This window comes from Parastagonospora nodorum (genome assembly GCF_000146915.1).
Source record: "Parastagonospora nodorum SN15 chromosome Unknown scaffold_39, whole genome shotgun sequence".
Classification (NCBI taxonomy): Eukaryota; Fungi; Ascomycota; class Dothideomycetes; order Pleosporales; family Phaeosphaeriaceae; genus Parastagonospora; species Parastagonospora nodorum.
In genome coordinates this window covers 47,189-73,143 of record NW_001884587.1, presented here as the reverse complement: position 1 = coordinate 73,143, position 25,955 = coordinate 47,189, and the positions used below count along the sequence as shown (strand labels likewise).

General features: G+C 51.0%; 17 protein-coding genes across 17 annotated transcripts; 10 read left to right on the top strand and 7 right to left on the bottom strand.

Moving 5' to 3' along the window:
• Positions 1 to 324: 324 nt before the first annotated feature.
• SNOG_15579 (hypothetical protein) lies at positions 325 to 2,616 on the bottom strand (the record flags this gene model as incomplete). The annotated part of the gene is made up of 1 exon (XM_001805672.1): positions 325 to 2,616. One exon carries the CDS (start codon positions 2,614 to 2,616, stop codon positions 325 to 327), a length of 2,292 nt encoding a protein of 763 aa, XP_001805724.1.
• Positions 2,617 to 2,899: 283 nt separating this feature from the next.
• On the top strand, positions 2,900 to 3,209 carry SNOG_15578 (hypothetical protein; the record flags this gene model as incomplete). The annotated part of the gene is made up of 2 exons (XM_001805671.1): positions 2,900 to 3,094; positions 3,153 to 3,209. 2 exons carry the CDS (start codon positions 2,900 to 2,902, stop codon positions 3,207 to 3,209), a joined length of 252 nt encoding a protein of 83 aa, XP_001805723.1.
• A 141-nt stretch (positions 3,210 to 3,350) lies between these two features.
• SNOG_15577 (hypothetical protein) lies at positions 3,351 to 4,187 on the bottom strand. Its single transcript, XM_001805670.1, has 2 exons — positions 3,803 to 4,187; positions 3,351 to 3,752 (listed from the first exon to the last, which is right to left on the bottom strand). The coding sequence occupies exons 1-2, from the start codon at positions 4,154 to 4,156 to the stop codon at positions 3,495 to 3,497; spliced, it is 612 nt and encodes a 203-aa protein (XP_001805722.1). The 5' UTR covers positions 4,157 to 4,187; the 3' UTR covers positions 3,351 to 3,494.
• A 136-nt stretch (positions 4,188 to 4,323) lies between these two features.
• Positions 4,324 to 5,014, top strand: SNOG_15576 (hypothetical protein; the record flags this gene model as incomplete). The annotated part of the gene is made up of 3 exons (XM_001805669.1): positions 4,324 to 4,406; positions 4,449 to 4,523; positions 4,573 to 5,014. 3 exons carry the CDS (start codon positions 4,324 to 4,326, stop codon positions 5,012 to 5,014), a joined length of 600 nt encoding a protein of 199 aa, XP_001805721.1.
• A 726-nt stretch (positions 5,015 to 5,740) lies between these two features.
• On the top strand, positions 5,741 to 6,698 carry SNOG_15575 (hypothetical protein; the record flags this gene model as incomplete). Its single annotated transcript, XM_001805668.1, has 2 exons — positions 5,741 to 6,190; positions 6,246 to 6,698. 2 exons carry the CDS (start codon positions 5,741 to 5,743, stop codon positions 6,696 to 6,698), a joined length of 903 nt encoding a protein of 300 aa, XP_001805720.1.
• Positions 6,699 to 6,982: 284 nt separating this feature from the next.
• On the top strand, positions 6,983 to 7,552 carry SNOG_15574 (hypothetical protein; the record flags this gene model as incomplete). The annotated part of the gene is made up of 1 exon (XM_001805667.1): positions 6,983 to 7,552. The coding sequence occupies one exon, from the start codon at positions 6,983 to 6,985 to the stop codon at positions 7,550 to 7,552; it is 570 nt and encodes a 189-aa protein (XP_001805719.1).
• A 274-nt stretch (positions 7,553 to 7,826) lies between these two features.
• SNOG_15573 (hypothetical protein) lies at positions 7,827 to 8,102 on the bottom strand (the record flags this gene model as incomplete). Its single annotated transcript, XM_001805666.1, has 1 exon — positions 7,827 to 8,102. The coding sequence occupies one exon, from the start codon at positions 8,100 to 8,102 to the stop codon at positions 7,827 to 7,829; it is 276 nt and encodes a 91-aa protein (XP_001805718.1).
• A 742-nt stretch (positions 8,103 to 8,844) lies between these two features.
• SNOG_15572 (hypothetical protein) lies at positions 8,845 to 9,077 on the top strand (the record flags this gene model as incomplete). Its single annotated transcript, XM_001805665.1, has 2 exons — positions 8,845 to 8,871; positions 8,976 to 9,077. The coding sequence occupies 2 exons, from the start codon at positions 8,845 to 8,847 to the stop codon at positions 9,075 to 9,077; spliced, it is 129 nt and encodes a 42-aa protein (XP_001805717.1).
• A 470-nt stretch (positions 9,078 to 9,547) lies between these two features.
• On the top strand, positions 9,548 to 10,142 carry SNOG_15571 (hypothetical protein; the record flags this gene model as incomplete). The annotated part of the gene is made up of 2 exons (XM_001805664.1): positions 9,548 to 9,691; positions 9,720 to 10,142. 2 exons carry the CDS (start codon positions 9,548 to 9,550, stop codon positions 10,140 to 10,142), a joined length of 567 nt encoding a protein of 188 aa, XP_001805716.1.
• A 153-nt stretch (positions 10,143 to 10,295) lies between these two features.
• On the bottom strand, positions 10,296 to 10,760 carry SNOG_15570 (hypothetical protein; the record flags this gene model as incomplete). The annotated part of the gene is made up of 1 exon (XM_001805663.1): positions 10,296 to 10,760. The coding sequence occupies one exon, from the start codon at positions 10,758 to 10,760 to the stop codon at positions 10,296 to 10,298; it is 465 nt and encodes a 154-aa protein (XP_001805715.1).
• Positions 10,761 to 11,693: 933 nt separating this feature from the next.
• SNOG_15569 (hypothetical protein) lies at positions 11,694 to 12,428 on the bottom strand (the record flags this gene model as incomplete). The annotated part of the gene is made up of 2 exons (XM_001805662.1): positions 11,694 to 11,733; positions 11,863 to 12,428. 2 exons carry the CDS (start codon positions 12,426 to 12,428, stop codon positions 11,694 to 11,696), a joined length of 606 nt encoding a protein of 201 aa, XP_001805714.1.
• Positions 12,429 to 15,089: 2,661 nt separating this feature from the next.
• Positions 15,090 to 17,212, top strand: SNOG_15568 (hypothetical protein; the record flags this gene model as incomplete). Its single annotated transcript, XM_001805661.1, has 5 exons — positions 15,090 to 15,138; positions 15,207 to 15,382; positions 15,683 to 16,089; positions 16,145 to 16,645; positions 16,699 to 17,212. The coding sequence occupies 5 exons, from the start codon at positions 15,090 to 15,092 to the stop codon at positions 17,210 to 17,212; spliced, it is 1,647 nt and encodes a 548-aa protein (XP_001805713.1).
• A 209-nt stretch (positions 17,213 to 17,421) lies between these two features.
• On the bottom strand, positions 17,422 to 18,329 carry SNOG_15566 (hypothetical protein; the record flags this gene model as incomplete). The annotated part of the gene is made up of 2 exons (XM_001805660.1): positions 17,422 to 18,162; positions 18,216 to 18,329. 2 exons carry the CDS (start codon positions 18,327 to 18,329, stop codon positions 17,422 to 17,424), a joined length of 855 nt encoding a protein of 284 aa, XP_001805712.1.
• A 312-nt stretch (positions 18,330 to 18,641) lies between these two features.
• On the bottom strand, positions 18,642 to 20,129 carry SNOG_15565 (hypothetical protein; the record flags this gene model as incomplete). Its single annotated transcript, XM_001805659.1, has 4 exons — positions 18,642 to 19,494; positions 19,546 to 19,644; positions 19,717 to 19,868; positions 19,917 to 20,129. The coding sequence occupies 4 exons, from the start codon at positions 20,127 to 20,129 to the stop codon at positions 18,642 to 18,644; spliced, it is 1,317 nt and encodes a 438-aa protein (XP_001805711.1).
• Positions 20,130 to 21,435: 1,306 nt separating this feature from the next.
• SNOG_15564 (hypothetical protein) lies at positions 21,436 to 22,394 on the top strand (the record flags this gene model as incomplete). The annotated part of the gene is given in 4 exon segments (XM_001805658.1): positions 21,436 to 21,559; positions 21,766 to 21,809; positions 21,827 to 22,225; positions 22,305 to 22,394. 4 exon segments carry the CDS (start codon positions 21,436 to 21,438, stop codon positions 22,392 to 22,394), a joined length of 657 nt encoding a protein of 218 aa, XP_001805710.1.
• A 523-nt stretch (positions 22,395 to 22,917) lies between these two features.
• SNOG_15563 (hypothetical protein) lies at positions 22,918 to 23,255 on the top strand (the record flags this gene model as incomplete). Its single annotated transcript, XM_001805657.1, has 2 exons — positions 22,918 to 23,010; positions 23,070 to 23,255. 2 exons carry the CDS (start codon positions 22,918 to 22,920, stop codon positions 23,253 to 23,255), a joined length of 279 nt encoding a protein of 92 aa, XP_001805709.1.
• Positions 23,256 to 23,363: 108 nt separating this feature from the next.
• Positions 23,364 to 24,688, top strand: SNOG_15562 (hypothetical protein; the record flags this gene model as incomplete). The annotated part of the gene is made up of 6 exons (XM_001805656.1): positions 23,364 to 23,411; positions 23,496 to 24,013; positions 24,065 to 24,164; positions 24,239 to 24,409; positions 24,474 to 24,553; positions 24,604 to 24,688. The coding sequence occupies 6 exons, from the start codon at positions 23,364 to 23,366 to the stop codon at positions 24,686 to 24,688; spliced, it is 1,002 nt and encodes a 333-aa protein (XP_001805708.1).
• Positions 24,689 to 25,955: the final 1,267 nt, after the last annotated feature.

The following is a 25,955-nucleotide window of genomic DNA, read 5'->3' as shown; positions in this document are numbered from 1 at the left end:
GAGGCGTAGAGAATGGTAATTGTCCATCAGCCTGAATACTAAAGTGAAGTGGATAAGTTGGACATGTTATCTTATGCATCACGCACTGCATGCTTGCATAATTCCTACAACAATGGTTTGAACAACTTTGGCCAAACGCATGCACTTCTGAGATTGGGAACCTTAACATTCATAATCCAAAAAGACCAACAAGTCGAGCAGGACGTACTGACAGACACAGGAGACTATTGTGGTCGCTACTAACATGAACAGTCGTTTTCGCTGTAATCGCGACAACCAAAGATTGGGTATTCCTACAAAACAACGCACATCAAAACTGCTTCACTATCTCACCCTCCCCATGATCGGATCATCCGGCGCTTCATCGCCTACCGTTTCCGCCGCCTTCTGCTTAACCGCGTTCAACATGCCCCTCTCGAAATCATCCCTCGCCCTCAGCACCGCCTCTACCCAACTGATATGCACATCTTTATAGTTGTACTTGAACTCCTCATACGCAAACGGAACTTGTGTCTTGTCGCTCTCAAGCAGTTTCAAGAAGTACTCGACAGCGCGCCAACGCTGCAGGATTTCTGCGCCCTGGGGACCGAATTCGCGGAAAAAGTCGAAGGCGGTTATGAGGTCGTCTTTCATCTTTGCAGCGAACTGATCTGTGCGACGGAACTTTACAGACTTATTGCGTACAGCGGAGAGGTATTGGATGAGAAGTTCGTCGGCGAGACTGTCGATGACAAGATCTCGGAGGGAGCGGTGGACTTGGTCCAAGTAGTCGTTTAGGTAATCTCTGAATGTCGCGATGATAGATGCCATGTCTGTCCTGTTGTACCATTCTGGTGTGAAGAATTTGGACAGGATGGGCTTGAAATCTGTCAGGAAGATGAGTTGACAGAAAATCTGTATGCACTTGGAGGATATGTCGATGTATCCATTCTTCAGCTCGTCTACTTGGGCGGGGAGACGATCAAGTGCAAATTGCTGGGACACAAGAGGCACAACTTCGCGCTCGAAAACTGTGACAAAGGATGCACGGCCGTTGACGTCGTCTTCGTCGTCGATGCAGATGATCTGGTCGTTGGCGAGGGCGATGAGCCACTCTTGGAACACAGCAACGGTTTCGCCGTCCAAGGTGGGGTTGAGGCCGGTGTACTTGTCCTTTTCTTCGTCGATGAGTTGCGACCAGATGCGTTGGCGACTCATGAGGGTGCGGAACATGGAGTCGACAACGCCCTCAGCCACGTCGTTGCGGTCGCTGCTCGCAGCCACGGAGAGGTTCTGACTGAAAAGTGTCCAGACATCACCCAGTGATCTCGTCTGGAAAATGCCGTCGGCGTTGATTTCATAGGCTTCCCTGTCCTGATTGAGGAAGCTCTTGCGGTCTTGCTCGTTGATGCGGTCCATGTACTGGTCCACAGCCTTGACGATGACTGAGCGGTATGTTCGAATGAGCTCCTGGCTACGGTTATCGATGACATGCGGTTGTAGATCGTCCTCAGCAAAGCCCAGCTTGGCCATCTTCGCATAGTACTTGTCTACCCAATTGATGACGGCTAGGACGTATTGTGGCGGTAGGGTCTCGTCGTCGGCAAAGCTAACCAGAAAGTCGTGCATGGCCTTGTGATATATGTTTGTGTATGTCTGCAGAATCTTCCACTTCTTGGGCATGAGGTCCACCATACCCAGCTTGACTACGTTGAGGTGATTGAAGTACCATTTGAAGTACTTGTCAATTTTCTCGGGATCCTCGTTGAACTTCTCTCTCGCCTCGTCCATCTGAGCCTGGCAGACATACTCAATGGACTTGATGAACTTGTCCTTGTAGCCGCGCAGCTCTTTGGGTCCCGAGTTGATTGACCGGAACCGCGACGCAAGGTCCTTGTACTCGCGCTGAGCATCCTGCAGTGCCTTGACCTTCTTGTCCGTCTTCTCTTCCTCCTCGACGATGATTGCGAGCCTGACCACGAGGCCGTCATTTCCAGACTGGACCAGGTCGATCAGGTTGATGCAGGTCTCGCCAATGTGCTTGTCGAACCACTCGACGACGTCGTCGAGTCGCGTAAACAGGTCCTGCACAGTGATGCCGTTCTCGAGGGTCAGATTGTCGATGAGCTCGGTCGATCCGTCTTCGGTGCTCTTGATCTGTGCCATGGCATCGTCGCGGACGTCGCGCAGCTGGGTCAGGCCATAGTGGATCTGCAGCAGACGTTCCTGGTTGATGGGGTCCTCATCGTCCTCGGCGAGCAGCGTCTCCAGCTGCTCCAGGCGCGCCTCGAAGGTCTGGATGTCGTTGCGCATCTTCTCCACGGCCTCAAAGTTCCTGTGTGTCTGTGCTACCAGGTTGATGTGCGGGAAGTCTTGGATCATGTTCTGGGCCTCGGCACACAGCTTGTCTATCTTCATCATCTCTTCCTTGATCAGGTTCACGGTGCGCTGGCCCTCGGTGATGCTGTTCATGCCCGACTGGGTCAGCTCCAGCTGCTCCTTCAGCCCATGGCGGAGTTGTCCGTCCACGGCCGCCTTCTTGCGAGTGAATTCCGCCTTGAGCGCCGAGAGCTTCTCGAGGTCCTCTGGGTGTTTGAGCAGTTCGCTCAGGCGTGTCGCCGAGTCGACGTCGGCCATGGTGGCAGTGGTGTATTGGTCGCTATCGCACGGCCATGATACCGTCGGATCGTGTGCTTCGGGTAGGGTCGCTAGGGGCTTCAGTCGCGTGAGCTACACCGGAGTACTGCCTCTGCGACATGCAACGTTGAATGTGTCCCCGGGCGTGGGGTCAGGGTAGTCCAATGCGCCTGCATGCGAGTGGTGCTTAGCGCGTCTGCGGGCCGCGGGAGTGCCCAAAAGTTCCCCACGCCACTTCCTTCAAGGCGCTCTTTCACCCTCACATCCCGCGCACACGCCCACCATGGCCGACGAAGAGCTGAACCTCTATGATGAGATTGAGATCGAAGACTGCTTCTATGACGAGACGTTGCAAATATACCACCACCCATGTCCCTGCGGCGACCGCTTCGAGATTTCCATAGCAGACATGCGCGATGGCGAGGACATTGCGCGCTGCCCCAGTTGCAGTCTGATGATCCGGATAATATTTGATCAGGTGTGTCTCTAGCCCGTGTATCGTCTCGGGCCGGCAGGTATTAACATGTATATTATAGTCTGATCTACCGCCCGACACGGACAATGCGCCCCAGGCTGCTGCCATTACTGCGTAGAAATCTCTCGTTGAGCCTGCTATGAGACTTCTTCTCTTTCGCACATGTGGGCATTTGGCTTAGCATAAACGGCGTTGCATATCTCAGGCGCTTGGAAATACCACAAAGGGCACGTGAATGGAAATGCTGTACGCAGATTTTGGAGAGCGCAGTAGTGGCATGTCGCCAATTCGCCGTCGTCATTTTGCTATGAAACACGGAACATGCGTCGATACCTCGCACTCGCCGGTGGAAGCAAATACTTTCTTTTTTCAAACATGGCTCATAATCCCATCTCGCGTAGTATCAGCGCGGTACGTCATCGTCTACACCAACATCCACGCCCAGCTCTTTCCTGAGAATCTCAGTCAACGAGCTGCCGTCCCTCAGATATACCCAGTCACCATGGCCGGTGCCCTCCTTGAAGTCCATGCCCTCCTGTGCGACGACCCAGTCGAATCGTTTCGGTCCGGAGATGGGCGAGCTGAGCCAGATCTGCTTGTTCGGGGGCTGCTTGTTGAGCACGTAACTGTGCTCTTTGGCCTTGACTTCGAGAACACCAGCCTGTAACTAGTCAGTCTATGCTATACTTGAATGACAACATCTTCACATACCGAGTATTCGACCTCGATTTGCGGGTCCTTCTCCTGTGCCTCCTCCAGCCTCTCTACAAGCTCGTTGAGGTAGTAGTCGGCGCGCTCATGGAATTCTTCCGTCGACAGCTCCGTCACCTTGCCAGGCTCGTCATGGCTCTCGCTCTCTTTCGGCGCAGGGTTCTCGGCGTCGGGCATGATACTCCTGACGTTCATAGAGGAGTGGAAAGAGCGAATGGCCGCGGCCTTGTTGGCAACGGGGTAGGAAGCGGCTGAAGCTCTGCCGATGACGCCATTGGCACGCGATTGAGCTCGAAGCGGAGTGCGAACAGCCTGGCGGGCAAGAGCACCACTGAATCGAGTAGCAGGTCTCATTGTGGATAGTGTCGTATGTAAAGGGTTCAATGGTCGATGTTGTTGGTGCGGAGGTCCGGAGTACCAGTAGCTTCGAGTGTTGGTAGAGAGCTCCCGCTAGGACCACCCAAGTTCCCCGCCTGTCATGCATGATGAGAGCGCCCTCTCGAAGCAACCACGACACCACCATGATCAACGCCGTGCTCGTCTTCAACAACGCCGGCCAGCCGCGGCTGACCAAGTTCTACACTCAGCTGGTACGTATCGGCATGCGAAATTCCGCTATACATGCTCACACAAGTTAGGAAACCAGCGTGCAGCAGCGCCTCATCTCTGAGATCTTCACTCTCGTCGCCAACCGCCCGAACTCGGCATGCAACTTCCTCCCGTATGATTACACGTCGCCTCTGAAGACTTCCTGTGTTGATGTACAGCAGACTACCGCCGCTCCTCGCTAGCGCCTCCAAATCCTCCACTCCGACCACCCAGCACAACGACACTCCCTCGCTCGTGACGTACCGGCACTATGCCACTCTCTACTTCATCGTCATCAGCACCTCTACAGAATCACCCCTCGCCCTTCTCGACCTCATCCAAGTCTTTGTACAGGCGCTCGACGGCCTCTTCGAAAATGTCTGCGAGCTCGACTTGATCTTCAATTTCGAAACGCTACATGCCACTCTGGGAGAGATGATAGTGGGCGGTGTCGTTGTCGAAACTCAACTCGAGCATGTCATCAAGGGCGTCAAGGCACAAGGCAGAGTCGCAAAGAGGCCGGTGAACGAGAGCAGAGGGGGAGGCGGCAAAGGCGGGCTCGGTGGCTTGACTTTTGGTGGACTTGGAAGAGGTGGTGGCGAGGGCATCTGGACCGGGCGATGAAAGCGCAATTTGGAAAGAGACAGAACCTACGAGTCATGTGACTTTTCCAGGCACCTTCTCATGTTGGCACCCTCAAGTTGAGACTGCGCACAGAGAAAAATCTCAGTCCGAGCTCGACCTTCTCATGCGGCCGCGGCGCGAGTCATCGCGCCGCGATGCGCTGAAGATGCGGAAATGGCAGGTGTCCGTGGAGAAACATTGTGAAACATTAGGTTCACAACCACCATTCAATCCCGCTCCGCTCGCATGGGGTACTGCGATCAAAGGAAACAGCAATGGCAATTAGAGACGCGCCTGAAAGAAAGAACGGTACATTGAAACATCCAGCTTCATTCCTTGTTCGTTGCCGTGCTGCCCTCGGCTCTTCCACCGGGTATAGTCAGGTTGTTTCCCCATACTACGTGGCGAGCCTTGGACTACCCCAATCTATCCTTGATCACTAACAATTCTCCTAACCATCCCGGTCCACCAATCACGGCCGTCGCATGATTTGATTGCCGAACTGTGGGGATGAAAACACTTTACAGGACACAGCGAACTCGACACGAGACAGGCCGAATTACTGTTTCGAGCGATGGCCCTGAGGATGCGCTCACAGTAGCGAGTCGTTCCCTTCCACCGTGCAGGCGCCGTCTAATGCCAATGTCTACTTAAGCTCCTCCTTGGCTTCTTAGCTACCGATTCCGACGACCAGAGTCTTTGCAATCCTCGACGCCATCAACCGCTATGCGTTTCCTTTCCCTTATCGCGAGCGTCCTTTCGGTCGCCGCTGCCGCCACCCTGGGCAAGCGTGCAGTTACACCTGGTACTCTATCCCAGGTCACCTCTTTCGGTACTCAGCCTACCAAGGCTGGCTTCTACATCTACGTGCCAAAGAAGCTCGCCGCCTCCCCTGGAGTCATCGTCGCCATTCATTTCTGCACTGGCTCTGCACAAGCCTACTACAATGGCAGCCCGTACAAGACGCTCTCTGAGCAGTATGGCTTTATTGTCATTTACCCAAGCTCACCCCACTCTGGAACATGCTGGGATGTCAGTAGCAAGGCAACATTGAGCCACAACGGTGGAGGTGACAGCAACACTATTGCAAACATGGTCACCTGGACCATTTCCAACTACAAGGCCGATGCTTCCAAGGTCTTTGTCACCGGCTCCAGCAGCGGTGCCATGATGACAGTGTAAGTGGACTCTGCGATAAATGGGCCGAGCTGCCAGACTAACATTATTCCAGAACGTCATGGCTGCGACTTATCCCGAGATGTTCAAGGCTGCTATCGTCTACTCGGGTGTAGGAGCCGGCTGCTTTGCCTCTAGCTCCAATGGCGTTGATGCATGGAACAGCACCTGCGCGCAGGGCAACTCCATTGCCACACCTCAAGCCTGGGCCAACGTCGTGTTCAACATGTACCCCAACTTCAAGGGCGACCGCCCCAAGATGCAGGTGTACCATGGCAGCGCCGACGCTACTCTGCGCCCCGCAAACTATGCGGAGACCATGAAGCAGTGGGCCGGTGTTTTCGGCTACGACTACAGCAAGCCGACCAGCACACAGCAGAACACTCCTCAGAGCGGCTACACCAGGACCGTTTACGGACCAAAAGTTGAGGGTATCTATGCTCAGGGTGTTGGACACTCTGTGCCAATTCGGGGTTCAGATGATATGAAGTTCTTCGGGTTTGCTTAGATGTTTGCTAGACACCGATACGAGTTGATCTCCAACCTTTCATGTACATACTATTCTTTGGCGAACGAAGCCACTTAGCCCAATCTCGAAGATTCCAATGATTTTCGAAAGTCTTCCACGCGTGCTGTTTCGTCCTTGCTTGACGCCACTTTGTTGTCTACAGTGTCCCTTCACCAGCACAACCCTCCTACACAATGTGAAGAACATGAAGCACTTTCTTATGGTTTTCCTTATTTGCTTCCAATCCTTCTCTCCAGGCAAGCTCCGTTCTAGAGAGTCACACCATGCTTCTCGTCCGACTGGCGCAGGCGCCATCAACGACTTCAGTCCACCACGTACACGCCACAGCAACATATTCGACTCCTGACTCGACCCACGCAGCTTCACGCAACACGAGCGCAAATTTGCGGACAAATGCCCGCCCAAACATCCCCAGAACTCACTCTGCACCTAACCTACTTTGTTCGAACCACCCAAACTATCTACCACAATGTATTCCCAAACCCGCGACACCTCGTCCTCGTACCCGCCCTCCCCAGCCCATTCCAGCATCCCGCTCCCTCCCAAGCCTCTTCACCACCCTCGCCACTCCATCTCTTCTCTCGGTTGGTCCGGCAGGCTACGTATACACACTGACGTCGATGCGCTCGTCGCGATATGAGAGTCTGCGTGATGACTATGGGATTCGGTTTCGAGCACGCGGACATCGATTGCAGGCGTTGCTCATGCGGATGCGTTTGAAGAGGAGTAGTGATGGTAGAGAAGGGGGATTGGGGGTGAGGAATGGGGATAGGGTCGGGGGTTGGGTGGAGGCGAAGAAGGTGCGGATTGGGGCGTGGCTTGGGAGGTTGTAGATCGTGTAGTACCTCAAAAGATATGAAGATGATGTTGCTTGACAGAATAATGTCATAAGCATTGTATATTCATAGTCGACATCAGCCCAATAAGTAGAATGTGATGCATTTTGCCCGAGTCTTCCTACATCGCAAGTACCGATCCAACACATCGTGAACGTAGACCACGACGTTCTCGAATGCCAATCATGAAGCCTGAAAACGCCAGATATGCACTCCGTCTCTGTCTCCGTCTCAAAGTCGACTATCAGCCGCCTATCGATTTGCTCCCACTCTACTCATAGCCAGCAACCTCTCCCGCCTTCTTCTCCACGTAGTATCCGGGATCCGGCCGCCTCGCAGCCCTCATCTGATCCTTGGTCATTGGGTGGCTGACCTCCTTGATATCGACGAGTTCCTTTATGCGCATGATCTGACCAGCAACGGACTGCGAGACAGGGTGGTAAACGGTCGTCATGCGTTTGCGCAAGCCGAGCGCTTTGAGCACACCCTGGGTCTTCAGAGGGAGACCAATGCCGGAGCGCATCAAAGTTATCCGGAAATAGGACATGTTGGTATGTGTGAGGGTGAGGGCTCCGTCGCGCTTATGACGTATCGGATGGCGCTGGTGGATAGGCGTTGGGCGAGTTCGGGGCCAGTTCACAGTCGGCAGCGCTACAGAGGCGTTAATTGGTACTTTTAGAGCTTCTTCGAGGTTCAGAACGTACTGCTTCACTTGTGTGCGCCGTCTGAGGAGCCGAGTGCGCGCTCCTCATCGCCGCGGTACACTTTTTCCACATCAATGCTTGCCTAGAATGGCTTAGCGTGGAACGCGGAACACGACCCGGCACACGTGGGCACAGCTTCACTCGCACCCTCATCGTCGCTCAAATTCGCCTTGCTCTCGTCGCGCCAGGTCGCCGCATCGGATGGAAGCGGCGAGCGAATGACTCTCTATAGGGAAATGGCGGTGAGGCAGCTGCTCGACAGGTGTCTTCAAATGAGACCTTGCTGGAAAATGCAGCTTTCCGCCCGTTGTCATGCCCTGCTATTCTCGGTAGGTCACCGCTAACCTGAACTTCCTACAGGCTACAGCACGCACCCCGAAGCTGTAACCCGTTTGCTGAAGGAATACCAGCGCGTCGGGATCTTATCCCAGTATGTTCTGTCGACATGTGTTGCTCGATTCACGTCGCTCTTCGCTGCGTTTGTGACTTTCCTCTGCTTTGTTTGTAAACATCCATCAATACATCAGAAAGTCACCCAGTACCTAGGTAGGAACAACTCGAGCACTACCTCGGCGACTGTCAACCATGGAGCACATCTCGCCAAGCTTACGCGTAAGTCGAAGGCAATCCGCTCCAGCTGCCGCCTGCGAAACGGTTCGTTGGGTATCGGGACGCAGAGCTGCAGAGCCGAGATTATCGCGTGCACAATCGACCAGATGTTGTACAGCTTGAGCTATGGCCCTCCATTGAACGACTGTTTCCAAACACAACTGCCTGCACTGGAGTGGGAACACCGTTTCTTCGGCACAGTCTACTAGTCCCATCTTACACCCGTTTGATATTCATATCTGGTAACTACCCCTCACGTTCGGATACTTACGTTTGCCACAGAGAAGGCTTATTCGGAAACTGGACGAACGAGCCAGATGTACGCATGCATCCGCACGGGGAAGGGATGCTGGCATGCCCGCGGATAGTCCTGATCTGGAGTCATCTCATGGCCGTTGGGAAGGTGCATTTCACCGCTCGGCTCTCCAAACTCTACGTATAACATGGAGGATAGGCTGCGATCCCATTTGAATCCTTCTATAGCATACGACCTGAGCTTTCGACATTCACTCTTCGGTTGCCTTCTCTCTTTCTAGTCGTCCTATTCTCTCTTTACACGCGACACTCGTTGGTGGGTTGTCACGTGCTGCTTTCATACATCAATTGTCGAGATCACCTTGGTTGCTTCGAGTAATCAACTTAGCCTTGATAGCATCTCATTTAGGGTTCCTCTACAAATATGACAAGTTCGTCCTCCTCTCCCTCTGCATACTTCACCGATGTTGACTTTCCATCCAGCCCTCTACGCCCGCAATCTCGCGCCAAACCATCTCACATCATCGCCTTCTCCCCCGGCACCGCCTGCATCAATCCCAGCCTTATTGTACCGTGTTCATCATACCTCGGCACAGGCTCAATACTCCTTCTCCACAGGCTTCCGTGCCAAGAACCAGTCAACAGTCCTCTGCGGCACCACCCCACTCGCTCGCTTTGGTCTTGCTCATCTGCACCATCAAACCAATATTTCGTCACCCTTCATCAGCATGTACGATAATCTCGCTCGTGCCGAACAAGTTGCACTCTACTTTGAGCAGAAGTACCCCGGTGAGGAGGTTTGGATCGTCACCATTGACACGAAACATCTGGCCTGGGGCCCAGTCTTTCGTGCTGCAGATATCTTGAAGGGCGAGGCGGATAACCGCCAAGGATGGATGCACGAGGGCGAGTATCTGGTGTTGTATACCGTCCCAAAGCAAGCAGTTAGGGTGGAGACATTGATGACAAAGGGCAAGGGGAAGTATGGCGCTGTTGGGTTGATTGGCGGGAGGCCGTGATGGGATATCGTCTGCGCGCAGGCCTTGTGGGGATGTGCTTGTATCTTTCCTTGTCGTATGACCCATGTTGTGTATGGACTTCCATAAGTGTTGGTGGGCCGTGTCCGCTCAGTTCTTTCGTTTCTCTTCTGACCGTTCATAGTCAACAGTAGCTCAGCAAAGTCCTAACTCAATTTCTCTGGCCTCCACACAGTCCCAAATCGGTGAGACCTCCTCATATGCTGGCGCAGGCCGGACTTGATTTTCCTCACTAGTTGGTTCGAAATCCCTCGTATCCTTCTCGACAGGCAAGGCGCCGCTCATCATAAAGTCTTCTTCGGGAGGTTCCATTACGTGATTCTTTCCAAGAGACTGAACTTTTACTTGCTTTACCGGCCACGTTGGCATATGTTGAAGCCATGTCGGGACCAGATTCAACCAAGGACTCGGTTCCTTCTTCGGTGTTGGAGGTGGAGCCCAAAGCCGTTTCCTATATGCGTTGAAGGTTCTCGCGTTCTTAGGCTTTGGACGGCCATATACGTGATCCCATCGAGCGAAATTCGAGTCTCGGGGGAAGTGCACGATGCGTTGATTGAGCTTGCTTGTAGGTTGTGAAATGTATATCCACTCCGAAGGCATTGTGAAATACAATCAAAGTGACATTTATGGATATGTTCCTTATCTGCAATAAGTTTGTAGAGTTATATGGAAGTACAGGTGCAGACTAAAGATATGCGAAGATATTGTTCTACAATTTCGGCTGAACCACATTTTAAACCACGGTCGTAGTTGCACCCTGAACCAACTTTGCACATCACATCTACCAAAAAACTTAGGGACCGTTGCCATGTGACTTTTTCATTATCTTGGCTAGGCGAGGAAAGAAAGCAGCAATAATCGTAGTGCGGTACGCGATAACCATACCTAGGTAGGGCCTCGCGATGGTCATCTGCGCAGGGCCATGCCTCCTGCCGTATGATATCCGCTAACTACCACCTAGGTATTTATTAACATCCGAACATGGTGCTGTATTAAATGCCATAGTAATACTTATTCTTCGTGCCCACTACTTACTGGATGTGTAATTACGAGCTCAACTCTTTCTTGTCTCGAAGGGTCTTCAGAAAATATTCCTAGGTAGACGTGCGCGACAGAGACCCATTCCCCATATTGCTTTCAGATGAAGACACGTATCGAGTGAACGAAGTACAGCGCCTCGAGAGCGCGCATTTAGTCATGCAAACACGGCGTTCCATTATCTGCGCCCAGTGGTAATCACGGAAGTAGCTGTCCCAGCACCGATGAGCGTAGCTCTTTTAGCATCCTAGAACCCTGGGGTCTCACCTTAGTGCTAGTACTTGTATTCATAGGAACTAGATTTCGACTTCGACACGTTGCATAGCTTTGGCTTTTCAACATCTTTACAAAGATAACTTTTCAAGTTGTTCGGCTATCATATATTGCATCTGAGGAGCACAATATCAACTTTCTATTGTGTTCATTGCATCCATGCTTGAGCGCTCAGATTTGGTAACAACGCCCTGGCGCGAAGCCTAAGAGTGGCACCCATCCTCAGGCAGACTCGTTGAACCCCTCGTGTATCTGCCAAACACTAGCTCACCTAGTAGCACGCTTCCAGTAACTGCGAAGAAAAACCCGACATTATAGGACATAACCGCGAGCATGCTGCTGATTGGTCAATAAAAGTATGGTTCAGGGTGTATTGTCCCAGATAGCTCACAGTACGTAGCCAATGATGGCCCTTACAAACTCAAGTCCCGCGCTTATGCCATCTTTCCTAATGTTCCATGGCGCATTTGCGACCCAGAACTTTCGTGATCTACGGATGATTTTCGTGCTATTTCCTTCTTCAGGATGTTTTGGGTATGCGGCTGGGCTCAAGGGCTCAGTTTCTTGACCCTCAGGTTCTTCGAGCCTGACCATTGGTGTTCTGATTCCACGGCTCCATTGTCTTACATGACCTCTGATTTGGCTAAGTGATGCCTTCTCAGTGCTGCCTGCGTGCACGTCCTTGTGGCTGGAATTGGATTGTCCCTGCCAAGTTTGTTCGAGCTGGCTGCGAAAAGCGCCTAGGAAACGGTTGAGCATCCCCAAACAGAAGAGAAACAAAATAGTCAGAAAGTATGTTGCTGGCGTCGTAGTCGTCCAGTTCGTGAACCACAAGGTGACGCGAGTGCTCGACGAGAAGGTGGACTGCATGCCAACCATAGCACCCATAGACGGCGTAGGACTAGTAGGCACGGCCGAAGTGTTTTCCAATGGTGGCGATGACATGTTCATCTTCATGATTATGGAGGTATGACTTGAATTCGAAGGAAGCACCGGGTGTTGAAAATAAATAAACTTTGGGACCGATTGAAAGCTTCTAGAGATGGCACCAAGAGATTTTGAGAAGAGTGCGCTGTAGATTTACTGTTGGGATGGTGAGCACCGCAGTGTAAGGCATGTCAAAGCGCCAAGGAAGTGAGCAGATTTGAGAGAATATGGACCCGAAGCAGCACCAAAGATAGCGTGAGACAATGGCAAGCGCAACTAATCATTGAATTTGCAGTACTTTGCGTAGTGATATACGAGCACAATTGCGCTGCCGTGGTGTTAATGAGCACTTCTGGCACGATTCTAGCAGGTGTTCGGTAGAAGCACCAACATGAGAAAGTATGCTTGTGCAGCTTATTAGAACCGCATTGGCCTTTGATAGAGAATGGAAATGCTAGAACTCGAGTATACTCTCTGCGCAATATCTACAACTTATATTCCAGCTCGTTTCCAAGGTTAGCCTGTGGTTGGCACTCGATATCGCAAAGATTGCCGAATGTCACAGATGTTGCAGTGAGCGAGGCATTATTGATGATCGATGATCCAACGTCTTTTAATCGTCGCTATGCGCGTCGTCGAAGGAATTCTAGACGCAAGTATATTGACCAAAGGTGAGGAGACGACAGACGGGGCACCAGATTGAAATGTTTATGGCTATCGCAGCCTTTTGCAACTTGCGCAGGGATGGGACCGAGGCAGGCTCCGTAGCTCATTCTTTGATCTTCACGCCCGATGCCTTCTACACTTAACAGCCCATATTGCCTTACAATCAGTCTCTTAAATTGTCCGATCTTAACAGATGAAGCTCGGCCGTGGAAGCGGCGCATGTTGTGTAGCAGCGAAAATCCCATGCGTCACGCACTCTTGAAGAGCGTCGCAATTCGTAAGCACATCGCAGTACCTATGATTGCAAGAGAAGTCGCCGGCGCATCTTATATCCTTCCATCCGACTAGAGATTATCGGGAGATCTTGGTTATCGGTTCAGCGGTTCTCAACGGTGGACAGGAAAAAGTGCAAGAACAACGCCTAATATAGGTTCGACTCAGTCGGGTGTGTCGTTCCCCCAGCCACTAGCATCTCCCAATTGCCTTGCCGGCTTGGCCAGATGGACGGCTACCTTACTTCGTCATCTGCCCTGCTCAGACAAAATGATGTAGCGAAAAGCTTCAGGAGCCTTTGAAGAACAATCATGGCTGCAAGATTGATTCTTGTCAAGCTTGATGATCCTGCCCAGGGCAACGATGAGCCTCAAGATTCAAGCGAAGCGGCAATGGCTGCCGAATTCAAGGATTCATGAAACTTTGCTTGTCACAGAACAGCAATATCAATCTTCGCACTGGCGGCAGTGGCATTGTTGTTCTCTATGCTACGAAGTACATCCTGCGCCAAGTTTCCGCCCTTCCGCTGCCCAGAGGTCCAAGGACGACGAGTCGGATACGGCGGCATGAGCCACGTACAGTACCCACCAGCCACAAACCCCTCTTTACCAGTCATGACTATTGGTGCCGTTCCAAGGCTGCGCCCTCGGAAATCGGCACTTTGAGACACGTCCAACTTTCTTAGCTGGCGGGAGACCGAGCGGAATGACTTGGCGGTTTGGCCAAGCGTCAACCTACATCGACATCGGCCAGTCAATGCCGATAATTTTGTGGGACAAACTCACTGCAGCATGCAATTACATAGGGATCTCTAAGAGATGCAAATGCCATCAAAAACATATCTTTCTTTGTAGAGCAGTAAGACGACGGTATAGATGGTTGACTCTACACTTTAGCTGACATCTAATCACCACAAGATGGACAACTCGAAGGGTTTCACCAGTTCTGTGACGTAATCTTGAATGGATCAAGATCCCTTCGGAGAACCATCAATGTTGCCGAGCCTTAGGCATCACGGCATTGTCACGACTCTCCTGCCAAGTAACTCTATCATTCTCATTATTCTAACCAAGCCTTCAGTGCAAGCGACCCTTTACTGGGCCTTGGATTGTGACGAAGCTGCATCAAGCTCTGGTGAGGATGCGCCTTGCATCGAGAAGAAGCCGTGTAATCCGAGAATGTTGTAATGAGGCTCACGTACATGAGAAACGAGCATTCCCGGACCTACCAAGTCAGCGTATACAAATTTTATCACACAGCCATGTACTATCTGTGTCGTAACACCGGATTTGGGATTCGGAAAAGCACTGCGGCCCACTGTGACGACGCTCGTGCTCAGTGATCGGCGGACAGTCCCAGTACATACCCAGCGGCTTCCCATCATCCAATACAGCTAGGCAACGGACTCTGTATCAGCTTTACTTTCCCTTGGTTTCATCGTGACTACGTTAAGTCCTCATAACTCGGCCCTGCCCTCAGCCATTCCACTCTTCGTGCGTTGTCCATCCTCATCTCCTTGTCCAGCGCCGTTGTCCCGCAGGTTCTCTACTTCGTCACCGTTCTTTTCTTGACTATGCTCTTTTGATAGATCGGCCGGCCCGGTTTGCGTGATTTTCTGTCCTTTTTCTTCTTCTACCATTCACGCGTCTTCTTTAATATCGCTCCACCCTACGACTAGCCGTAGTACGGTCTTCCCCTCTCTCCGACGGCTACGCATACCTCTTTGTCAACTAGCAGAACGTATCTTCCAAGATGCCGACCCTAGATGTCAGTGAACTGAACATTATCATCTCTGTACTAGGTGCGCATCACTTCCTCCATGTGGCCTTACACACCAGTCAAAGAAAATATCCCTAACGTGGCTTTCAGGAGCTTTCACAATTCTCTATGGACTTATCTCAGTCAAGATAAAGCAAGTATGGTACTTGGGAGAAGCCCTACCGGCTTTGGTTGTTGGTATTGTACTGGGACCTCTTGCGGCTAAGTTCATTGACATGGAACGATGGGGATCTGCTGTCCCAGACCAGGTGTCGGACATCACTTTGGTACGACTGAACATTCCCGATTTCGTGCCACCTTAACTTACCATTCTCGGCAGGGTATGACTCGCGTTGTGATCGGTATACAGCTGGTTATGGCTGGCTACCAGCTTCCCATGAAATACCCTTGGCACCGATGGAGAGATATGGCTCTTTTGCTCATACCCGTTATGACCATCATGTGGTTGTGCACTACTGGCTGTATCAAGCTGATGATACCAAAACTCACTCTCCTCACTGCCATGGTCAGTAAATCACACAACTCTTCGCCTATGCTGCAATCATTGACATACACCTCACTTTTAGGTCATTGGTTCTCTCGTCACCTCAACCGATCCTGTCCTCTCACAAGCAATTGCGAAGGGACCTTTCGCTGATAAATACGTCCCTCGCGCACTGCGAGAAATCATATCTGCCGAAGCTGGTTCCAATGATGGCTTCGGTTTCCCATTTCTGCTGCTTGCTACTTATCTTATCAGGCATGCTCCAGAAGAAGACGTAAACTTCAAGCCTGAAGCCGCTAGAGTCGTTATGGAAGGCGTTAGCCGACTCATGACAAGAGCAGGCGATGTGGGTCGCCTTGGCGGTGGAGCTGGCAAAGCTGTCGAGATCTGGATTGTTGAGGGCTGGCTATACTTCATCTTCACAGGTGCTGCTGTCGGTGCGGTGATAGGTGTCATCAGCATGTATGTTGTGAACTACGTCTTGAAGAAGTTAGTATCATCTGCACAAAAGGAGAAGCACGATTCTTACTAATTCAATGAGTAGGAAGTGGATTGACAGCGAGAGCTTGCTGCTCTTCCCTACCGCGCTCGGCCTTTTCGTCATCGGTGTTACTGGGTGCGCCGGTCTCGACGATCTGCTAGCATGTTTCTGCGCCGGCGCAGCACTCAACTGGAATGGCAAATATCTTGAGGAAACACTTCAACGACACGACGAGGTCAATGGCTCTATTGATATTCTGCTCAACTTCGGTGGTTTTATGTACATCGGCGCGGTACTACCGTGGGACGAGTTCAACCAGCCCGACGTGACCGGTATCACCTACGGTCGCCTGCTTGCACTAGGCCTTCTTGTGCTTTTGCTACGCAGAATCCCAGCTATGATGGCCATGTATAAGCTTATGCCCAACACTGTCAAGTCGTGGCAGGAAGCTCTTTTCATGGGATACTTCGGCCCGATTGGTATTGGTGCTGTCTTCTACGTCGAGCATGCTTTCCATCTCTTCCCCAAGCTGGACCAGGCTGAAACGCATGAGGAGGAAGATCTGTGAGTCTTGATTTACTTCTCCTCATCCGACACCTTGACTAACAATGCTCCAGCTTGCGTGCCATGCGCCCTGTGGTCTACTTCTTAGTACTCTTTTCAATCGTGGTCCACGGACTCTCTATTCCAGCCCTGGAGATGATCTACCGTTGGCAAAATGTAGAGCCAATCGTAGAGATGGAGCCTGTCACCGAGCGCAGATTTTCCGTGAGCTCCGCACTTCCCAACAACGCGCACGTCGACCACAGGCACGGCAGTGTTGTTCGTCACAACCGTTTCTCGCGTGCTGTTAGCCGAGATGGCGCTGGACTGAGTTTCGATGAGATTGAGCGAAGGTACGCCAAGAGTGAGCATGAATCGAAGTCCAGGCCTCCGCCCGAGACACCGACTTGGAGGCTTACTTCAGCTACGGATGCAACCGAAGACACTTTGAAAGCCGATGAATCTGAATTTCCTCGAGAGAAGACGAGTATTCAGTTCGTGGAAGAGAAACCAATGCGGGGAAGACAAAGGAATGATGAGCTGGCGGCACGCACCAACATGGGCTTTCCAGCCCCGAAACGATTTTAGAGCAGTCGCATAGAGGCGTTTTGGTGTCTACTTTGGCGCATGGTAGTCATGATGCGCATTCACTCGCTTGTTCAAGGGAAGACCCCGCTGGTCCATGGTAATCACAATAGACAAGTATATGATATCAAGTAAACATTCGTCCATGTCCAACTCCCAACGCCATCACGATTCCATCATTGCTAATGTTCCGTCCTGGCTCAACTTAGATGTTAGGAAGGTGTACCGAGCTCTCGCAACACATTTGCCGGCCCAAGCTGCAACCACTTATCCACTTCAGCAACTTCTGGCACCCATACTGAGCCCATCATGCCGCCCGTATTCGCACTTGCTCCATTCCACATACCAGCTCTTCTAGGAATGACAACAATGCTGTCGTCCCAAAGTACCAAATTATGTGGACACAATTCCCCATCTCCTACTTCCAATGTCTCCTTGCATCTTGCTAGCATATCATTGTAGGCACTGAGCAACTCAGCCACTTCCATGGCCTTGAAGCCCTTCTCAAATCTCTTCAAAAAGAATTTGAAAGGCACCTCTTCCCTCCCGTCACTCGTTTGAACCAGCTTCTCGAACGCATGCGGCGGCCCCCTCAGACCTTGGACGTGCTTATGGACACGACTACATCCGCCCTTCTCGCCGCAATTGAAGATGAAATACCAACCCTCCAGCCTCCGCAACACATGCAGCATTGCGGCAAAATCCCGGGCATCGAGTGGCTCATGCTGTCGCCTATACGAGTCGCTTGTTACCATCAGTAGTTGAGGTCGATCCACACAGAACAAATTCAGCGCGAGATCGTGAGTTGAGTTAATTTGGCAAATAATAAGGCGCAAATCGGGTATGAACATGTCGGAGCCAGGGCCCCACTTGCTGGTGTGGTTGAAGGTTGGGTTGGAGGCACCGACAGTGTGTGGCTTCTTCATCAGGGCGGGGCAGATCCGAAATTCGATCTTCAGAGAGAATTAGTTGGATGGAATGCAGACTGTTGCTGGGTAGGATGTACAGGGTAGTTCTCCGCGTCGACAAGGTGTTTGGTGTGAGGACCGTACACGATGACGCCTTCGGAGACCAATTGGTCAAATAGAGTTATGACTTGCCCGTCTGTAAGAGTCTCCATGGTGAGGCGAAGCAGGACACCTGGAACTGTGATAAGTGGATCGAGGCGTGCCGACAAAGGTGTGAGGTTTGAACACAGGAACGGTCTAGACCTCAAGTGCGAAAGTTGGTGTCTTTCGCTTATCTGGCCCACTTTTTCCGTCAGCCCTGCATTGTGTGACTAGGCTTACAGCACATATTATGTGGAGACACGCTGTTAATACTTAGATCAACTACGAGGTGAATCATGGTACTAGTTTTGAATATTCGGAACCTGTCAGGGACTTATGAAGAAAAAAAAGTTTGTATACAAGAAAGATGAAAAGTTTTCTAACTAAGCGTAGACGAAGCCTAATTGATCAATATTGTCACCAGCCCTTCCAAGGAAACCGACAATCGATTTGCCAGCCGCAGGGTTCATGTCCGTACAGTCGTTTGTCCTCGTACCAGTCTTGACACTGCGTCCAGCACTCGTTTTAAGCTCAGCATAAAAGATTCTGGTCTTGTTGGCATCACCATCCTTGTTACCACGGCAAAGCGTTGCACCAGTCAACTTCTCGCCGCTATTCAACGTGAGTGTCGCCGCGTTACCACCACTTCCACCGTGAGTGAAGGTTTGGCCCGAAGCCAGCGTAATCGAAACAGAATCGAGACGTTCGGCACCACGTAGCGTAATCGACTGAGCAGCAGCGCCGCTAGGCACGCTCTGTAAATCGTTAAACCACGTACCAAATTCGCCGCCAAAAGCTTCGCTGACGGCCAACATACTGTTCAGTGTCCATGCAAATTCAACCAAGACGGGGTTGTGATCACTAAGGATCGAACCGTCAGCCTGTAGGAACATGTCTCCAGCGTAATCGAAGCTGTTAGCTTGGATAGTCACGGCGGATGAGCCGCGGTAGAAAACCTTGTCAACCGTTTCACAGGCAGTTGACTTGCTGGGGTTGTCGCAGAGAAGAGCCTCAGCGCCGCCGGCGGGAGGAACGCCATTCTTGGCGAGTTCGACCCAGACGTCTTTCATGCCGTTCTCCTGAGCGAAGATACCAGGAATATCATCAGGACCACGAGTGTAGCGGGTGTTTGTGTCGCCGAAAACAACGACAGCATTGCCTTGAGAGTTGGCCTTGATGTAGTCGCTTACTTGGCGCAAATTAGCCGCACGGGCTTTCAGGTCAGCGGCAGTGGTTCTGAATTTCGATGTCAGCACAAAAGGTAGATGACATGGAGTTGAAACTTACCCAGCATCAGCGTGAAGGTTGTATGCATCAAAAGAGACGCCAGGGGCGACCTGCAAGCGCATGAATGTGAAGCCCTTGGGTGTGAGGCAATCGGCCGAACTATTGGTGGAAACATGTGAGTTTGGAGTACTCTATTGCATGCCCCAAGAGTCGACGGCATCGATGACTTACTCGAAAGTGCTGCATGTTCCCCATTTGACGCGTTCAAAAGCAGTGTAGGGGAAGTTGCTCAGTGAGTTCAGACCAGAGCCAAAGGGAACACCTCCACTGGTGGGTGTGCGGTATGGATGCTTGTCGTTGGCGTATAGTGTGGCATGGAAGTTCTAAACTTCGTCAGTAGTGCTCTTAGGTATCATCTCGGTAAAACCCACAAAGTCTTCCTGCACGTGGACGAGAGAGATGTTGTACTGAGTGAGGAGCTCACCAATACGAGCTGTATTAGTGGTCTTGTCACCAGGAATCTCGTTTCCATTGAGCACCGGAGGCAGACCAGCAACATTGAAGGTGATGGTGGTGAATTTGCCCGAAGTTTGCGCAAGGGCAATGCCCACGAAGGGAAGAGATAACAAGAGAGAGGCCCGCATCTTGATGAGTGTACCTGGACTAGGGAGGTATTAGATCGGTACTGCTAGTACCTGTGTAGTGAGACCACAGCGTACCTTTATATTCAGGTGCTCAGGCATAACAAATGTAGATGGTATATTGAGCTTAGCGGAAGTGTTTCGACGCATCGTCACGACGTGGCAATGGGCGAATAGGAGAGAAGCGCACTGACACGCGTGTACAGATCTACTCGATAGGTATATTGCGACAGGCCTGTTTTGCGGAGATTTTGCCCCGGTTGGGAGGAGCAAAGAGTTTCGATAATCCCGAAGTCCGCAACAGTTTAGCGTGCCCGAAGTCAATGCAAAACGACAAGGGTCAAGCACACGTGCGAACAGGCAAGGCGGGTGCAGGGGAGAATTCAAGAACAGTTGTATACCCATGCGGATGGTCAAGCTCAAAGGATAGTAGTAGTAGACTGTGTTATGCGAGCCGTGCATCTGACCATGAGGCGGGCCCGGCGGACTCGTACTGCTATCCCCTCATGCCATCCATCGCAGCATCCTCAATTTCACTCGGGTTACTTGCGTCGGGAGCTTCTTACCTGAGTCGAAACTATATATCATCAGTGTAGGCCCTTTTTTAGGACCCTTCGGTTTCGACTCCATCGAGCGCAGACTCCGCTATCGGTTGCATGAATTACATATTTGTCTGGTCAGGCATCTACACTTCAGCTATCACTTCTGTCAAGGATCTGCGCCACCTAAGTCCCCACATAGTGCATGTATTTGTATCGCTGGTTCCCAGGATTTCTACCTCTTTGGTAGTTCTAGTGTATGCTAAGCCTTCGTCTATGAGCGCGAAGGTCGCATTACCATAAAATGTGCCTGGTGCGCCACCCTCAATACACCTGACATCAATGCAGAAGATAGTATTATTCTTTGAGCTCGCACCTGGAATAGGCTTGAATTCATTCAAGTCAGTGCGATGCACGTGTCGAGGATTTCTTTACATCGAGTTTCGATGGCATGCTCTCGTACATGGTTCGGTGCCTCCTGAGTGGACGCATGGTATCTGCTGTGCTGCCGTGAGCAACGGCGTTGTCTAATGCGACAGCTTTGGGCTGTTCGGGCCATGGGTAATTATGTGGCGGGGCTCAAGGTATTTGACGACTTGTAGGCAGTGCCGTAGGAACGAAAGAAGTCGCGCTGTCGATGTTTTGAGCAACCGAAGATCACAATTCAACAAGCATTGTTGGATTGCTATCTTTCCAAATATTGTTCCAAAGGGATGCAGATGGTGAGCTTCCAAAATGGCAGTCTGAACCCTTCGAGTCAAAAGTCCGTAATGGCCAGCGAAGCTCTACTAGCGGCCGAGTTGCGCCCGACTACGTCATGTGGTCTCCCAGCGAAACGCGAAACGCGAACCGAGGCAGTTGGTTCTCTGGCTCTGGAAGCAGCAGTTTTGTTTGGTGTGCCTGTTGTGTGGATCTTTACATCGAGTTTTATGATCTCAATGCTACCGTGTAATCGTGATCGTGAACAATGGCATGTATCTGGCGTCGGCAGCACGGCAACTCAGGCAGGCCACGCGATCTAGCGTAATCTCGCTTGGACAAGCGTCTGCCCGAGCTGACCACTTCCCAGCGATCTCTCCTCAGACTCTGGTGGTCTCCAGGTGTCATGGCATGTGCTGGTGGTGGTGATATAGTCGAAGGGCTTGTAAGTAACCTAGGGAGGCTGTAAGACTAGGTTTTGTTGAACTTGCGCCCGGTGTTACGGAATCATGTGAAGAAGTTGTGGACAAGCTTGGTGAAGTCGAATTGAGGTTGCTGATGAACACGAAGGACACACTAGAGCTCCAGCCAGAAGAAGAAGAAAGTAAAGACCTAACACTTGACGATGACACCATGCGTTTATTCGAAGTAGAAATAGGGCTGCTTAGCGAAGTGGACGATGTGCTCGTTTGGGAGAATGAGATCTTCGTGCTTGTCGAGCTCTATGAAGGTGAAGCTGTGGAACGAGACTTGCGCTTAGAGGTCGAAGTCTTTCCTGGAGAAAACCTGCCATTACACTTGCCGAAACCCTTCTGTCACTTATTTCCGCAGTACGAATACTCACCAAAGCAGTCCCGAATTGTGAGCCGCGACATGTCTTGTCCATCCACTCCCGCATCGTGCATAGTTCATCTTTCGACACATTGGTAATTGCGGACAGCATGACAACAACACGATTTTGGGTTATAGGCTCGGCATGGTCGCATTTACCGAAATCGCAGACAACCTTTTTAGCAGTAGTCCTTCGTAATACTACAGTAATTAAACCGTGAATAACAATCGCACTCACGGGTACCGGGACAACCTTGATCCCCACTGAGACTGCCACAACGGCTGCCCTTTGACGTTTTCGATTTCCCGTCACGTACAGCAAGGCGTTTCAAACCACTTGCCGGAGCCGAGCAGGCGTAGTCCTGATGCGATGTTTAGTGTAATGGCTAAAAAACTTCCTAGAACTTAACTTGATAATTGCAAACATTCTATGCAACCCACCATATCGTGCAGAAGACTGTGTGCTTTTGGTGAAGTCTGTTGAGATGCGAACGGCCAAAATCGAGGATGTTCGTAACGTGGTGGCAAGCTGCTGGGAGGGAGCCACATTGAGCGGCGCACAGCCCTGCGAATGGAAAGAGTGCGTGTAAGGGACCAATCGCCACCTTTTCCATTTCCACAACGTGCAGTCACTGTAACCAACTACCGTAAGTGGACCAGAAGTAAATACTGCCCTCCAGCAATTTTTACACTTGCTGCAGAGTTTTTTGCTGGGATCATAAATGGCTTCAACGAGTGCTGCGCTATACTCAAGCGAAGATAACATGAGAATAAAGGTCGGAGGCATATCGTATCTCCTTGTTTCTAGCGAGCAGGTTTGTGCTATATTGCTCTCACAGGGTTGGCCTTTGCGAACATTAACCTAAATGCACAGAACTACCTCGCCGAGATCACAACTAGTGTGATCACTTTCCAGCCTGTGTTTGTTTACAAAGTCTCGCCTGGAGACCACGTTACCCAAAAGAACATAACGGAATATCTGGACACTTCCGCAAGGCACGATGACATCTACAACTCATCTTTCTCAAGCTACATCGTATTTCTTGGTAGCAGCCAATGATGACATCATTCGGTTCCTGGATTACGAAGAATCGGAGCGTGGAGCTTCGTGACTGGCGATGCGTCCACGAACACATTAGCTCCTGCACCGTATATGGTCGACCGCAAAATGACTTGGCAACCGTGGAGGATAAACGCCGACAAGCATGATACGATGGTAACTTCTTTCAGACTCAAAAGTACATTTGACAGGCAAGTAAAGACACAACCTCCACATTGGATTTAGCTGACGTCTGCACAGCCCCGTCAAATACAGTTCGGTCGAGCTGGGCATACCGTCTATGCTGTCGATCCACCCCGTTGCTACTTCCAAAAGTCTCTCGAGAAGCCTCTCAACGGCGTCCGCATTGTCGTGAAAGATATCTTTGACATAGCTGGTACCAAGACCACATTGTGTAATAAAGCCTGGAGGGATCTCTATTCAGTCAGCTCTGAACATGCCCCAACAATTCGGTCTCTGCTCGAAAACGACGCGATTACAACCGCAAAGACGAAACCCAACGCTATGACAATCCGCGAGGAGACAATGGAGTGCGTCGAATACCTTGCTCCGTTCAACCCTCGAGGCGACGACTACCAAACTTCATCAGGTAGTAGTAGTGAGAGCTGTGCTGCTCTTGTTGCCTATGATTGGCTGGACTTTGCAATAGGCTCAGATACGAATGGCAGCTGTCGGAAGCTGGCACACTGGAATGGTGTCTTCGCAATTCGACCTACGCATGGTATACTGAGTATTAACGGCGTATCCTCCTCCTTTCCGTAAGACTTACCCATCACTTGGAGTGTAAGCGCATGCTGAGTAGTTCTCAGGATGTTTGATGTACTGGCTTTCTTCAGGCGTGACCTAGCAGCATTTCCCAATCTTGAGAAAGCATGGTATGGCAATTCCCTCACTGCGCAGGAGCCAAAGGTAGGAAGGCTCATTTCAACGATCAAAATAGGTACTTAGTCGAGCGGAAACCTACAACGATACTGCATCCACAGGGCTATCTACCTACGGACAGTGTAGAGCAGTCCGAAGTGATAAAGTCATTCATCAGAGATCTCGAGGCGGCTCTGGGTACTAAGCGCACCGAAACATCACTAGCCAAAGAGTGGATAAGTTTAGACCCGCTGGTGTGGGAGAAGATGATTGTGGCTGAGTATCTCAAAGAGGTAGGAAGCAAATCCCCAATCGACGTGAGCTGGAACACTTCTATACTACAGAGAATCGTATAAGCAACTCGCCAGGTTCCGCGACGGACAAGCAGATAAGTTCAACAAATCTGCCTTTGTCCACGAAGCTTTGCGGTGGAGATGGTGCGTACATGACCAACAAGTCTCGTTTCATGATAGCTGACACATGACAGGGATCTCGCAAAGAAAGTGGCAGACGAGCAAAGAGGCGAGCTGATGGAGAGATTGCACGTTTACAAGGCTTGGGTGCTCGATTGACTTTTTACAGTTCATGATGGAGGCTATGTTCTCGTGGTTTTTCCGATCGAAAATGGCCGGCCAAACTCCAGAGGTGTCACTTCTCCACTTTTTGGCTTGCGCAGTGGCTTCTCGCCACTTTGCTTATCGCCAATAGCTGGAACACCTGATGTGACGGTTCCTGCGGGAAAGGCTTCATATCGTTCTCGTGTAAGCGATCAAGAGGAGTCTATGCCAATAAGTGTGTCAGTCGTCTCGTCGCCTGGTGGTTCTCTGCTATACGTACATGGTACAATCAGATAGCTGATGCATATATCAGGAACTGAATTAAATCTCATCGATAAAGTGGCCAGCGCACTGAAGCGGAGGAACAGGCCATTGACAGTATCCACGGACTGCTCAATTTATGCGACCACTCATAGGTTTTAGTCGCCTTGTACACGCTATCGGACAACCTGTCTGTCACTCGAAGCTGCAGATTGAAGCTCCATAGGGAGTTGCGTGCATAAGCATGTCCGTAGTTACCATGAAATAGTTATACTATGGAGTTCACTACCGTGAAGAAGGCCCTCAAGCCACTACTACCTCCTTGAAACATTGACATAAGCAATACGAACCTCACATCCAAGACAATTTCCACACGGAGGAAACTCTTAGTAGTTGCGACGTAACTGCCGGACGTAGAGCCCAGCGATCAGCGCGTTTACCGCACACGAGGCAGATACGATAGAACGATTCCTAGTAGATGATGAGGATATGGAATGAAGATAACGTTTCGCGGTAGAAATCTCGGAATCACACGACCGCACGGTCAGGTAGCAGCCAGTAGCAAGAACGATGGGTCATGCAGATAGGAAAGCATAATCCCTTTTTGCTCATGCGAGGATCTATGACCGGTGAGGCGCATGGTTTGAGTTCATTGGGGCGTGCATGCCGAGTAATTGCCGTTGGTCTTCGCGGCTTTCATAGGGGTCATCGCTACACTTTCTAGGCAGTAACGCAGCTCTAGAGTTAATTTATGTGCAAGGTCGGAATGTAAGTTTCGGCCTTGTCCAGTCACGCGAGTTCGGGAACTATGGAACGACGGAAGATGGCAGATAGAGCCGAAGCTTTCTATCGCATCTTGACAAGGATGTGCTAGTCATGAAAGAGGTATAGCAACCTTGGCGCTACTACTAGTAATATACTTTGTCTACGGATTGCACTCGTTCTATCATGCTTATCTACATTGGAATAGAGCAGGTTTCTTTACGGCTGACGATCAACTTTACCGGGTTTTTGAATGTTT